We start from the raw sequence: 11,504 nt of genomic DNA, 5'->3' as shown, positions 1-11,504 counted from the left end.
TAACTCGCCTTCTCTGGCGACCTCTTTTTGTGTGTGTGTGTGTGTGTGTTTTTTCCTTCCCCGAAAAGGACACACATGGCTTCAGTTACGGAGGGAGGTTTGGCCACTCGGAAAGGTGGTGGGGGGGGGGGAGAGGAAGAGGAAGAGAAAGAAGAAACCCGTTTTCCACGAACACGCGTGGAAACACGCGTCGAAACTGTACGGCGGGGACGCGGAGACACTTCGCGGCGTTCTTTTAGTTTCTTTGTATGGAGATTCCATTCAAACTGTTCAGCGTGTCGCCAGTAGCCTTCCGCCAAGGAGGAGGGGTGGTGGAAGAAAATAGTCCCAAGCTACTCTTTTACCCCTCTTTCTGAGGGCAGAAAGCGAGAGGAAGAGCGCGAGAGGAGACCCCTGGATTGCAGCTCGCCCCGCCGCGACCCTCCTCCCGTCCCCCGAGGCGGTGCCTTGGCACCCGCGCCCCCTTCCCAAGCGGGGCCGTAGAGCGGAGCTATAGGGCAGCTGCCCAACTCCCCCCTCTTTCCCCCCCCCTCTATATAACGATACAATGTAGCCTTGGAACAAGCTGTATCATTGGGCGTAGAGATCGCAAAGCCCTCACCACGTAGAGCGGGCGATACGCCTCTCCACCTAACTTAACAAACGGAAGCATCGGGCCGGTTTGATGGACGGGGAGGGCGGGCCAATGGGGAGTGGGGAAAGCTTCCCAAAATGTGCGGGCGGCCAATGGGTGGAGCGGGGGGGCAGGCTCGCGGGGAGCCTAGCAGCTCAGGTTGACAGTGACTAGTCCCAGTGCAAGGGAAGTGCAAGGAAAGGGATGAGCCTTTAAAGTTCGGGGCTTCATCTCATTGCAGGGAATTTGAAAAGAAGAAGAAGAAGAAGAAGAAGGAGAGAGAGAGAGAAAAAAAAAAAAGGAGCGAGGAAGGAAAAGTCCCGCAATCTAAAAACTTGCAAATAGCGCAGGGATAGCGCGAAGCCTTCAGTTGCGGCCAACTTCCCCGGAGCTGTTTTTTTATTTTTTATTTTTTTTATTTTCCCTTCTTCTTTTTCCCTCCCCTGCCTTTTTTTTTTTTTTTTTTTGCAGAAAGAGAAGAAGAGTCCTGCTGTTCTTTCTTTCCGCTTTTCTCACACAATTCCGAGTCCGCGCTTTTTTTTTTTTCCTTAGCTGCCTCTCCCCCTCCCTCCCTCCCTCCCTCCCACCCGCCCCCCCCGGTCACCCCCCCCACCCCCCCGATGCCAACCATGATAGAAAAGGGCCCAGAGGTCTCGGGGAAAAGAAGGGGCAGGAACAATAATGCCAGCGGCGCGGCCAACGCTTCCAACAGCGCCTCCGCCAGCGCCAACAACGCTAACAATGGGAATAATAAAAGTTTGGCAACGGCAGCAGCGCCCAATGGGAATAGCAGCAGCAACAACTGGGAAGAAGGCAGCTCCGGCTCTTCCAGCGATGAGGAGCACGGTGAGTCTCTCTTTTTTTTGGGGTGGGTGGGTGGGTGGGAAGAAGACGACCGAGAAGATTGGCCCGCTTTCTCAAAGCCTTCAAAAACCCCACAACTCTTTTTTTATCACAGCTACAACCCGCGCGAGGGAGGGGGGGAGGGAAAGCTAGAATTGGGAAATAACAATTCTTTTTTGGTTTTTTTTTTTGTTTTTTTTAACCATGTCAGGAGGAGGAGGAATGAGAGTGGGACCCCAGTATCAAGCGGTTGTTCCTGACTTTGATCCTGGTGAGTCATTTTTTCACCCCTTCTTCTCTCCCTCCCCCCCCCAAATAAAGCAGAAATCTCTTCCTTCTTTCACGACTTCTCCATCGAAATTTTTGAAAAGAGGTGGTTCTCTCTTTACACCTTCCCACTCCTCCTGCCATCCCCCCCCCCTCCACACCTGATGGCGGTCTTCCTCGCGGGTAAAAAGCTCACGAGTGCCGTATAAATAGGCTCGCCTCTTCTCTAAGGGTTGCAACCAAGGTGGCAAACTGTGGGCAGCTTCTAATAATGTGGACTTTATTGGGGGGGGGTATCTGCGTGGAGTTTTAATGGATCTTAATACCCCCCCCCCAAGCCTTGTCTGGATCGCTACAAGGCTTGTGTAATTAACTCGTGTCTCTCCCCCCCCCCCGCGAAAATATTAAAAGTGAGATTAGAGGACACTTCCTTCCTGTTGTTTTAGTTGGTAGTTGTTTTTTTTTTAAAGTGAGTTTTCAATTGAAGAGGGGAGAAGGTAAAAAAATTCCCCTCCCTGCCCAGATTGCATGTCTGGCCAGCAGTTCAAAGAAAGAAAGAAAGAAAGAAAGAAAGAAAATGGGAAGGTGTGTGTGTGTGTGTTGGGGGTGGGTGGGAGGAGGAGAAGAACAGAATTTGATGATGGATAGATTGAAATGAGTTCAGGAAAGGTGGCAGCAGCACACTTGGGAATGGCTGAGGGAGGGAGGGGGAGAGGGGGAGAGGAGGACAGTGGAGTTATTCTGGGGTTTTACTTCCTTAAATGAAATCTATTTTAGAAATAAATGTTTCTCTTTTTATCCTTCCTTTTGGTGGTGTGGAAGATAACTGGTTAACATAGCAAGGAAAAAGAAGCTTTAATCTTAAATCATCCCCCACCTTCATTTTTTGCTGGTTTTCAGGTGTGGCTACTATTTCCATATTCACAGAGTTAGAAAGAGCTGGCCCTTTATGAAAATCGGTGCCAGTCTACTCCCTGAGACTCCTCCCCTTCCCCCTTGCACATAATTATTTTAGATGCAATTGACCTAAATCCAATTACTTTTTTTTTTTAATGAGTGGTTTTATCCGATTAGGTTTTTGAGGTAGTGGGGAGAATAAAGCTCTTTCACTTCTTGCTTTCTTAATGATGAAATTTAGGGCAAGTAAAGGGCAAAGAAAGAGAAGAGGAGAGCAGTTAATGAAAAGCAGCAGAGCACTTTCTAGGGGGCGCTTGGTAGACCTGGTGACAAACAGGAAAACGAATTTGTCCATTGAGAAAGAAGCATTCCTGATTCTCTTCCTGTGTTTGCAGATATGGTACTATTGTCAGGAATGGGGCAAAAAGCTTCCCTTTTGTTTGTTTGTTTTTTTAGGATTTGCAATTTCATTCTTGGAGATGCTACTCTGTAATGTTCTACTTGGTTATATTTTCTTTCCAATTTAAAATGTTAAGGAGACACTGAATAAACAAAGGGATTCAAATGTTCGTGTAAAACAATTTTTAAAAACTTGAGTGTATTGGAAACCATACCTGCAATTTGTTTAAAGGGGGAAAGGTTCATTTCCATAGTTTTTAAATGCTGGTTTTAAAGTTTTTTAAAAAAAACAAAAACAAAAAAATTCCTGTTTGATTTAAAAAATGTGCCATTTCTCTTGGTCCTGAGGAATTCTTAATAAGATTCATCCAGTTAGCTGATTGGCATAATAAGTGAATGTACTTGCAGGTATATGAAGCTGCCAAACCTATGAATCAGGACATCCCTGGTTTTCTGCCACAGAATTAGGCAAGGGCCTTGCAATCCATCCAGTTCTCTGTTGGCAGCAGGAACTACGCAACTGGAGCATCCTCAGCAAATGGCTGTTCAGTTTTTGTTGGAAAACTGACAAATGAAATCCCTCTCATTAGTTGAAAATATTGAACTGTTAATTGCTGTTACTTTAAAAAGTTACTTCTAACAGTCAACCAAAATCTCCCCTTAAATAGCCCATTAGATCTTGCCTTGTTTTTCGGAAGTGGAAAACAAGCCTTTTCCTTTCATATGTGACAGATATTTCACGGGTACTATCCTTGTCTGTCATTAGCCTTCTGTTTTTTCTAAATAGTCCTATTTCTATTATCTTGTGATGGACATTTCCATCAAGAGTTTCCATCTCTTGAACTTCTTTGATTTCTACACATCCTCTGTAAGGTAAAATGCAAAGAACTGGACACAATATTTCACCATGAGGCCAGGCTGCAAAGTAAAGTCAAATTGTTTCTCATAATTTGGGAACCATGCTGAAAATTGCACTTACATATTTATTTTGACAGCTATTTTTTTTTTTGTGGATCTCCATTAAGCTTGTGATCAGTTGAAGCTCAATTGTTTAGATGTATGTATTTGATTTTCTCCCTCTTCCCGTATTAAACTTTTTATAAGTGTCTGAGTTGAACTAATAAAACAGTTTCTCACTTTAGAAATATTATTTTGAATTTCTTTCTTATCATCTGAGACTATTTACTTTCTAATATGTGTGTATGGAACTATAACATATCTCTGCATCTTTAGACTGAATGAGGCCTTAACAATTTTTGATTCTTTCCACTTAGTTTCTAGCCTGCAACATAGAGAGTAAATAATTTTGATCTTTCTAGCTACGGCGTTGCTTTATTCTAAGTGATTCTTACAATATGAGAATATGTCTGCATGTGTTAGCACTTTATGCTATATAAAATTTAATTGTGAAGCTTAGAACAAAAATATACATTGACTTCCTTAGGAAAATTAAAGGTGGTATTTTATTATAGCAGAATATGTACATTTTCTCTCTGGATTCGTTTTCCATTCCAGATTGCTGTTGATCTAATTATTTCATCCCTTCTTTTTCTTTCTTTTAAAAAGTGAAGATTGTATATGCAGTTTTTTCTTTACCTGTTCTGTTCTCATGTTTACTTTATTGGATGGTTAGTCTGAGAGTAATTACAGTAAATTTCATACTATTGATTGGAATCTATGTTTTCCTATGTCTAGCAGGATGCAACGGTATATATGCTTGGCTCAGGCTAATGTTAGCTCCCTTTTTACACCCAAAACATATCTGTCCAGGAAACTGCAGTACATGAATTCCACATACAACTTAGTCATGTGACAAATGCCTAACTTCAGAGTTGCTATTTTTAAATTTGTGTATAGCTGCTTTCAGGTGTTTGAATCCAAAAGTATGGAGAAGAATGGGAAGGCATTCTTTGATACTAGCCCTGCCAATTGTTCGTAAGGAAGTTAATCCATAGCCATGTTTGTATATGAAGTTAACTAATATGTGTGACCACATTTCTGAGTGTGTGGAGGGCAGGAACCAGCTTTTGGTGACCTTTTATTTTAGACTGGTATGAATGAGTGGCTGAGAGTGTAAAATGAGGTCTCTCTCTTTCCCATGCTTTGGAAACCAAATGATCGAAGAGAGCTTGTGAAAGTGTTAAATGTATGCAACAAGATAGACACATGTTGTATCATTCATAAACAGCATCCTAGTGTATTATGCCATTCGCTTGCAAGTAGAAGAGCCTTCTTGGATGAAATGGTCCTGAGGTTTTAAGAATAAAATGCATGGGCTGATCTGTTATCAGATTCTCTGATCTTTCTTTTTAACCTACAATACGAGTTCACATAACAGCAGTAATGATGAGGATTGTTATAACACAGGTGTAATCATTTTGTTGCTGCTTAGGGGAGAATCAGTTGACTACTGTCTTAAGGTTTTGTATGGAAAAAGTGTATTGCAAAGAATCTTTGTAAATTTGCATCTATGTGATGCTTCGCGGTTTTCAGTATTTTGTTTCTATCCTGTGTCGCACTACAATTAGTTGGTGTCAGTTGTGTGTGTCATGTGAATGTATCCACTATTATGATTTATACAGTAAACCATAGTTTTGAATAAGGTTTGAATGAGCCCGGGCAGTTACACCTAACCACTTATGACTGTATGACTGTAACCTTGTTGCTGGTATCCTTACGATTTATATTGACTGTTTCCTAATAGGATTTGATTGGTTATTTGTTCCCTATGACTATCATTAAGTGTTGTACCTTATGATTCTTGATGAACGTATCTTTTCTTTTATGTACACTGAGAGCATATGCACCAAGACAAATTCCTTGTGTGTCCAATCACACTTGGCCAATAAAGAATTCTGCTCTGCTCTGCTCTGCTCTGCTCTGCTCTGCTCTATTCTATTCTATTCTATTCTATTCTATTCTATTCTATTCTATTCTATTCTATTCTAATTTGTTGAAAGCAGCATTGTTTTTTATAGAATTTTCTTGAAAAATATCAATGTATGTGTAAAACGAAATCCCAACTCACCATGTTCATTTAAAAAATTTCCTGTTCTTTTAAATCAAAGTTCAGTTTGTAATACAGTTTAATTTGAATTCTAGATGGTATGCTGAAGTTAAGAGTAGAGGAATCCTAATGATTTTGAAGGAAATGGATTGTGCTCAGTGAGTTATTGTACACATGTACTAGGAAATAGATATATATATGTATATACATGATGAACTGAAGTTTTATTCCAAGAACAGTAAATTACTCTTAAGTAATCTACTCTTTTTTAAAAAGTAGTTTGTATCCAGTGTTAAGGAATTTGCAGAGCTCTGTAATTTAAAGAAACCGATCTTTTCATTAAACCCCTTATTAGTAATGTTCTGTAGTAATTAAAGGTATACATTGTCAAATTACTTAGAACTTCACAATGGATACTGCTTTAACTCACAGAAAAGTCAGCAATGTCAAGTGAACCTTTGCTAGAAGTAATTGTGTTAAGTAGGCCCTTAGTGTCAGCAGCTCCTTTTCTTTTTAAATGAACAAAGTTTCTTTCTTCCTGAATCAGTAAGTAAATTGTGCTGGAAAATATCCCAGGTAGTTTTTCCCCCCTACCTTTTCCCTGATTTTCTGTGCCTATTTGAAAATGCTTTTCTAGTCCTGTAGTTTAATCTTCATGACATATCCTTTTTTAATTAAACGTCTTAAATGTCCAAGCAGAAAAACAGGACTACTTTGGCTTCTAAATATTTTTATTGACCTGTTTTCTGTTACGTATCAGTGCATATTACTGCTTTTACTGTTTTAATAGTCCAGAGTGGTGAATAGCCATACATTTTGTTGTTGTTGTTAGTTGCGAAGTCATGCCTGACCCATTGCGACCCCATGGACAATGTTCCTCCAGGCCTTCCTGCTCTCTACCATCCTCTGGAGTCCATTTAAGCTCACGCCTACTGCTTCAGTGACTCCATCCAGCCACCTTATTCTCTGTCGTCCCCTTCTTCTTTTGCCCTCAATCTTTCCAACATTAGGCTCTTCTCCAGTGAGTCCTTCCTTCTCATTAGGTGGCCAAAGTATTTGAGTTTCATCTTCAGGATCTGGCCTTCTAAAGAGCAGTCAGGGTTGATTTCCTCTAGGACTGACCGGTTTGATTGCCTTGCAGTCCAAGGAGATTGCAGGAGTCTTCTTCAGCACCATAGTTCAAAGGCCTCAATTCTTTAATTTCTTGGCTGCAGTCCCCATCTGCGGTGATCTTGGCGCCCAGGAAAATAAAATCTGTCACTACCTCCATTTCTTCCCCATCTATTTGCCAGGAATTGAGAGGGCCGGATATCATGATCTTAGTTTTCTTAATATTGAGCTTCAAGCAAACTTTTTCACTCTCCTTCACCCGCATTGAGAGGCTCTTTAGTTCCTCTTCACTTTCTGCCATTAGAGTGGTATCATCTGCAAATCTAAGGTTGTTGGCCCAGTCGCTTCACTCTTTCTGGCGCTACTAATACTAGCCCTCTGCTCTTCCCCAGTAGCATATTGGACATCTTCTGACCTGAGGGGCTCATCTTCCGGCGTCCATGGGGCTTTCATGCAAAGATACTGGAGTTGATTGCCATTTCCTTCTCCAGTGGATCACGTTTTGTCAGAACTCTCTGCTATGACCTGTCCGTCTTGGGTATCCCTGCGCGGCATAGCTCATAGCTTCATTGAGCTATGCAAGCCCTTTCACCATGATAAGGCAATAATCCATGAAGGGGTCTATAAGTATAGAAATGTAATAAAAGCAATAGGATGATGACACTTGCCTAAAGAATGAATAGGTTTGCTATAAATGAGAGACTTTGATAAATGACTTTGATCAGCAGTCTTTGTGAAAATCTATATTTCATGCTGTTGAATCAGGTGCATTGCCATATTGTCTTGGGTTCATCAACAGTTGGTAAAAAAAGAATAAGTGATGTTGACTTCTAGGGAATGTCACCACCAGGAACCATAAGAGCATACCTCTGCTGTTGCTCCTCTTCTATGGAAGAGCGCACCACTGGTAATGAGGGCAGCACTGACCCTGCTAGTATTTCAGGCCATGAAGGTCTGGCTTTTTTTGAGGATATTTGTGGGATGGTTTCTTAAGGAAAATCAGCATCAATGACTGTTGTTTCTTGATGCTGTTCTATTTTAATGGGTTACTTATTTTGGAGAGTAAGGTATTCAATGTCTCTTGCAATTGGAACTGTATATATAAATCTCAGTAAATAAGTACCGGTAAATGTATTTTATAAGATTTCAAGACACAATGTTGTTTATTTGTTTTGGGCTACTTATGTTTTATAAACTTACCAAAGCGTATTCAGTAAGCAGTGGTTAAACATGATATTTGAATCCCATCATTTATAGGCATGTCATGCACAGTTGAGGCTGCATAATGTTAAATTACTTTAGTATTGGGAGTGAACTTCTCAGTGGTCTTCTGATGATCCTTCACTGTTTTTTGAGTTTTCTTTCCTGCTTTTCTAAGATGTTCAAGATATAGTCTAGAGCAGGGGTGTCAAGCCCGCGGACTGGATGTATCACGTACTGGCCCTGCCCCCGCTTGGTTTAGTGAAGGGGAAAAAAGTCCTGATACGTCATGTGAAGCCGCACGTTTGACACCCCTGGTCTAGAGATCCTGCCATATATCCTAGATATTTAGCAAACACCTGAAATTTATTTGCCAAGGTTTTCATTATAGTTCCTTATGGTATAATGCTTGCTTCCAACTGTGTTTGTCTTGTCTGGTTAGAAAGTTCAAGGTTAGAGGCATGGCGTGAGAGAGGAATTGGTTAATGGGGCAAATGATGGAACCAGTGTTGTAATGCAAGCTTTGCTGCTCTAGAAAGCATGTTGTGACACCATAAGCATATGGGGAAAGAGTGAATAGACTTATGACCACAATTGGGATTGGAATCTTGGTTGTTGAGTGATCTTGTCATTAAATGAGATATCAATGTGAGTACTTCATTTAATGACTTGAATGAATCTTGGTACTCTTGAGTTGCAGTTGTAAAGCAATCTTGCAAGTTATTAAGCAGTCATAGGTAAGGAGCCTAGGTTGCCATGGAGGGTGGGGCTCCACTTTTTTGCACAGTTTTTAAGTGAATCACAGTGTCATTAAGAAAATTCAGCTTCCCCTATTGAGTTTGCTTGTTGGAAGCCAGCTGGGATCAAATGGTGATCACATGACCCAGGACACTGTAAGTGTCATAAGTGCTTGTTGATTTCCTAGTGCCCAAATTTTGATTGTGTGACTGTGAGAATGCTGCAGTTATTGTGAATGTAAGGCTTGGTTATAAATCACCTTTTTCAATCCCATTGTAACTTCAAACAGTTGCTAAATAAATAGTTTTAAGTGGAGGAAACCTGTAGTTTATTAAAAAAAAAAACTAAACTGAAAAAAAAAGGCAATGACAACAGTTGACTGAGAACTGGGTTCAAATCTCTAGTCAAATTTAATTTAATTCACCCAGTAAACTACCGGTACCTCTTCTGGCCTAGTTATGTGGGAAAAAATGCATGAGATCTTAGATTCTTTAGAGGAAGATTACAAATGATGACAATAGCAATAATAAAATCTTTTCCAACTTCCTCTTCCTAACTGAACAACCAACATTGTTTGAAAGAGCTCTTTTGAAAGTTTGCTTGTTCATTTCTTCTTTGAAAACATTTACTGTTTTAATCTTAATATCTGCTAAAGAGAGAAATACTTATGAATATTCTTAGTGTTTTAAAGTGAACCGATTTAATTCACATTTCTTTGATTAGTACTCAGAAAGTAAGTATAGCAAGGTTATCTTTTGTATTGTGTTCAATTTTGGGATTTGAAATGTAGTTCTCAACTAAAGAATATGTGTAAAAATGCACATTTTTTTGACAGAATAATGCTGAGATAGACTCGTTTTTACAGCAAAATGTGTGCAGAAATATTTGGGATTTAAAATTTCTATACATTTCTATACATGTATACCGGTAAATAAAATGACACAGACTTGGGGATAAACGGATCCTTTGACATGCAGAAATAAAGTTAATGCTGACCAGCATTTTACATGTCAAGGATTTAGGCTTAGTGAGCTAGTAATACATCAGAAATGTGGGAGAACAGTAGCAACAAAAAGGTAATATGTATTATGGATATTCTAAGAACATTTCTGAGAATTGTCTTTTGATATGAAGTATCATTTTAAAGACAGTAAGCATTTGCAGGAAGTGAAAGTATAGAAAGAAAGGGAGTGGCAGAAGAAAAAAACTACAATCATACTTCCAGTTTCTCATGTACTAACTAACTATTCTATACCTAGGGAGGAATTTGCAGTGCAAGGAAACCTATTTCTGTGGAATGCAACCAACATTTGAATCCCGATTCTGTTTTAGGAAGGAGCAGGATTACAATTGAAGTAAAAGAGCATCTGATTGTCATTATACCAACCCTTTCAACGTCTTGTCTGTGTGCAGCAGGCAATTGCTGACAGTTTGCTATCCAATTTTGGAAAAGAGTAGAACCCAAAGCCCCAAAGTTCAGGGCTGGGTAATTGGCTGGATCAGTAATTTAAAATTCATCTAAAAACATCTCCCAACTCATGTTTGTGCAATATACAATTTTTACAATATTTCACTATTCATATTTGTTTGGTTTTAGGATTTTATGTTGAAATGCCTGAACATCCTGAATTGCACTGTATTATGACTAAATATTTGGCTATACCAGAAGTCATAATGACCTTCTGAATTAAGCAGTCATGCTGGCTGGAAATTATAGGGGCTGAATTGTCCAATAAATTTTAGGGGATATCCAAGTTGGATAAAACTAGTTTTATCATTTTTTTCCAGCTGCAGTTTATCCACAATGTATAGTGTTATGGCTATGGCATAAACAGCCAACAAATAATATATTCTAAGACAGTAAAGGAATTTAGCAAGTTGAATATTTATAGCAAAGAATGGCAACTGGAGAAGTCAGAGTTCAAACCCTTATCTGGTTTTGAACCTTGTTGGCTGACTGTGTAGCTAGTTTCAGTGCCTTCAGCCCAGTTTAATACTATAAAGATAAAGTTAGGAGACAAAACACGTTTCTCTAAGCACTTTGGAGATGAAACAGGGTATAAGGTAAAGGTAAAGGTTCCCCTCGCACATATGTGCTAGTCGTTCCCGACTCCAGGGGGCGGTGCTCATCTCTGTTTCAAAGCCAAAGAACCAGCCCTGTTCGAAGACGTATCGGTGGTCATGTGACTGGCATGACTAAATGCCAAAAATGCATGGAATGCTGTTACCTTCCCACCAAAGGTTGTCCCTATTTTTCTACTTGCCTTTTTTACTTGCTTTCGAATTGCTAGGTTGGCAGAAGCTGGGACAAGTAACGGGAGCTCATCCCGTTACACGGCATTAGGGATTTGAACCGCTGAACTGCCGACCTTTCGATTGACAAACTCAGCATCTTAGCCACTGAGCCACCGCGTCCCTTAACAAACATAT

The 11,504-nt window shown here is 40.2% G+C and overlaps 1 protein-coding gene across 2 annotated transcripts in view; it reads left to right on the top strand.

The window, feature by feature from the left end:
- The first annotated feature begins 349 nt into the window (after positions 1-349).
- Positions 350-11,504, top strand: part of RCOR1 (REST corepressor 1) — a 182,247-nt gene continuing 171,092 nt past the window's right edge. Inside the window, exons 1-2 of one of the 2 annotated variants that reach the window (XM_034418516.3) lie at positions 350-1,459; positions 1,668-1,727. In XM_034418516.3, coding sequence (XP_034274407.2) covers positions 1,234-1,459; positions 1,668-1,727 — 286 coding nt within the window. In that variant the 5' untranslated portion in view covers positions 350-1,233. The remainder of the gene's footprint in view (positions 1,460-1,667; positions 1,728-11,504) is intronic. The other variant, XM_034418517.3, reaches the window with a different exon arrangement.

Source organism: Pantherophis guttatus, chromosome 1 (genome assembly GCF_059756535.1).
Source record: "Pantherophis guttatus breed Tessera chromosome 1, ASM5975653v1, whole genome shotgun sequence".
In the NCBI taxonomy this organism is placed as follows: domain Eukaryota; kingdom Metazoa; phylum Chordata; class Lepidosauria; order Squamata; family Colubridae; genus Pantherophis; species Pantherophis guttatus.
Note: the sequence above shows the minus strand (reverse complement) of the source record. Positions and strands in the feature narration are given on the sequence as shown.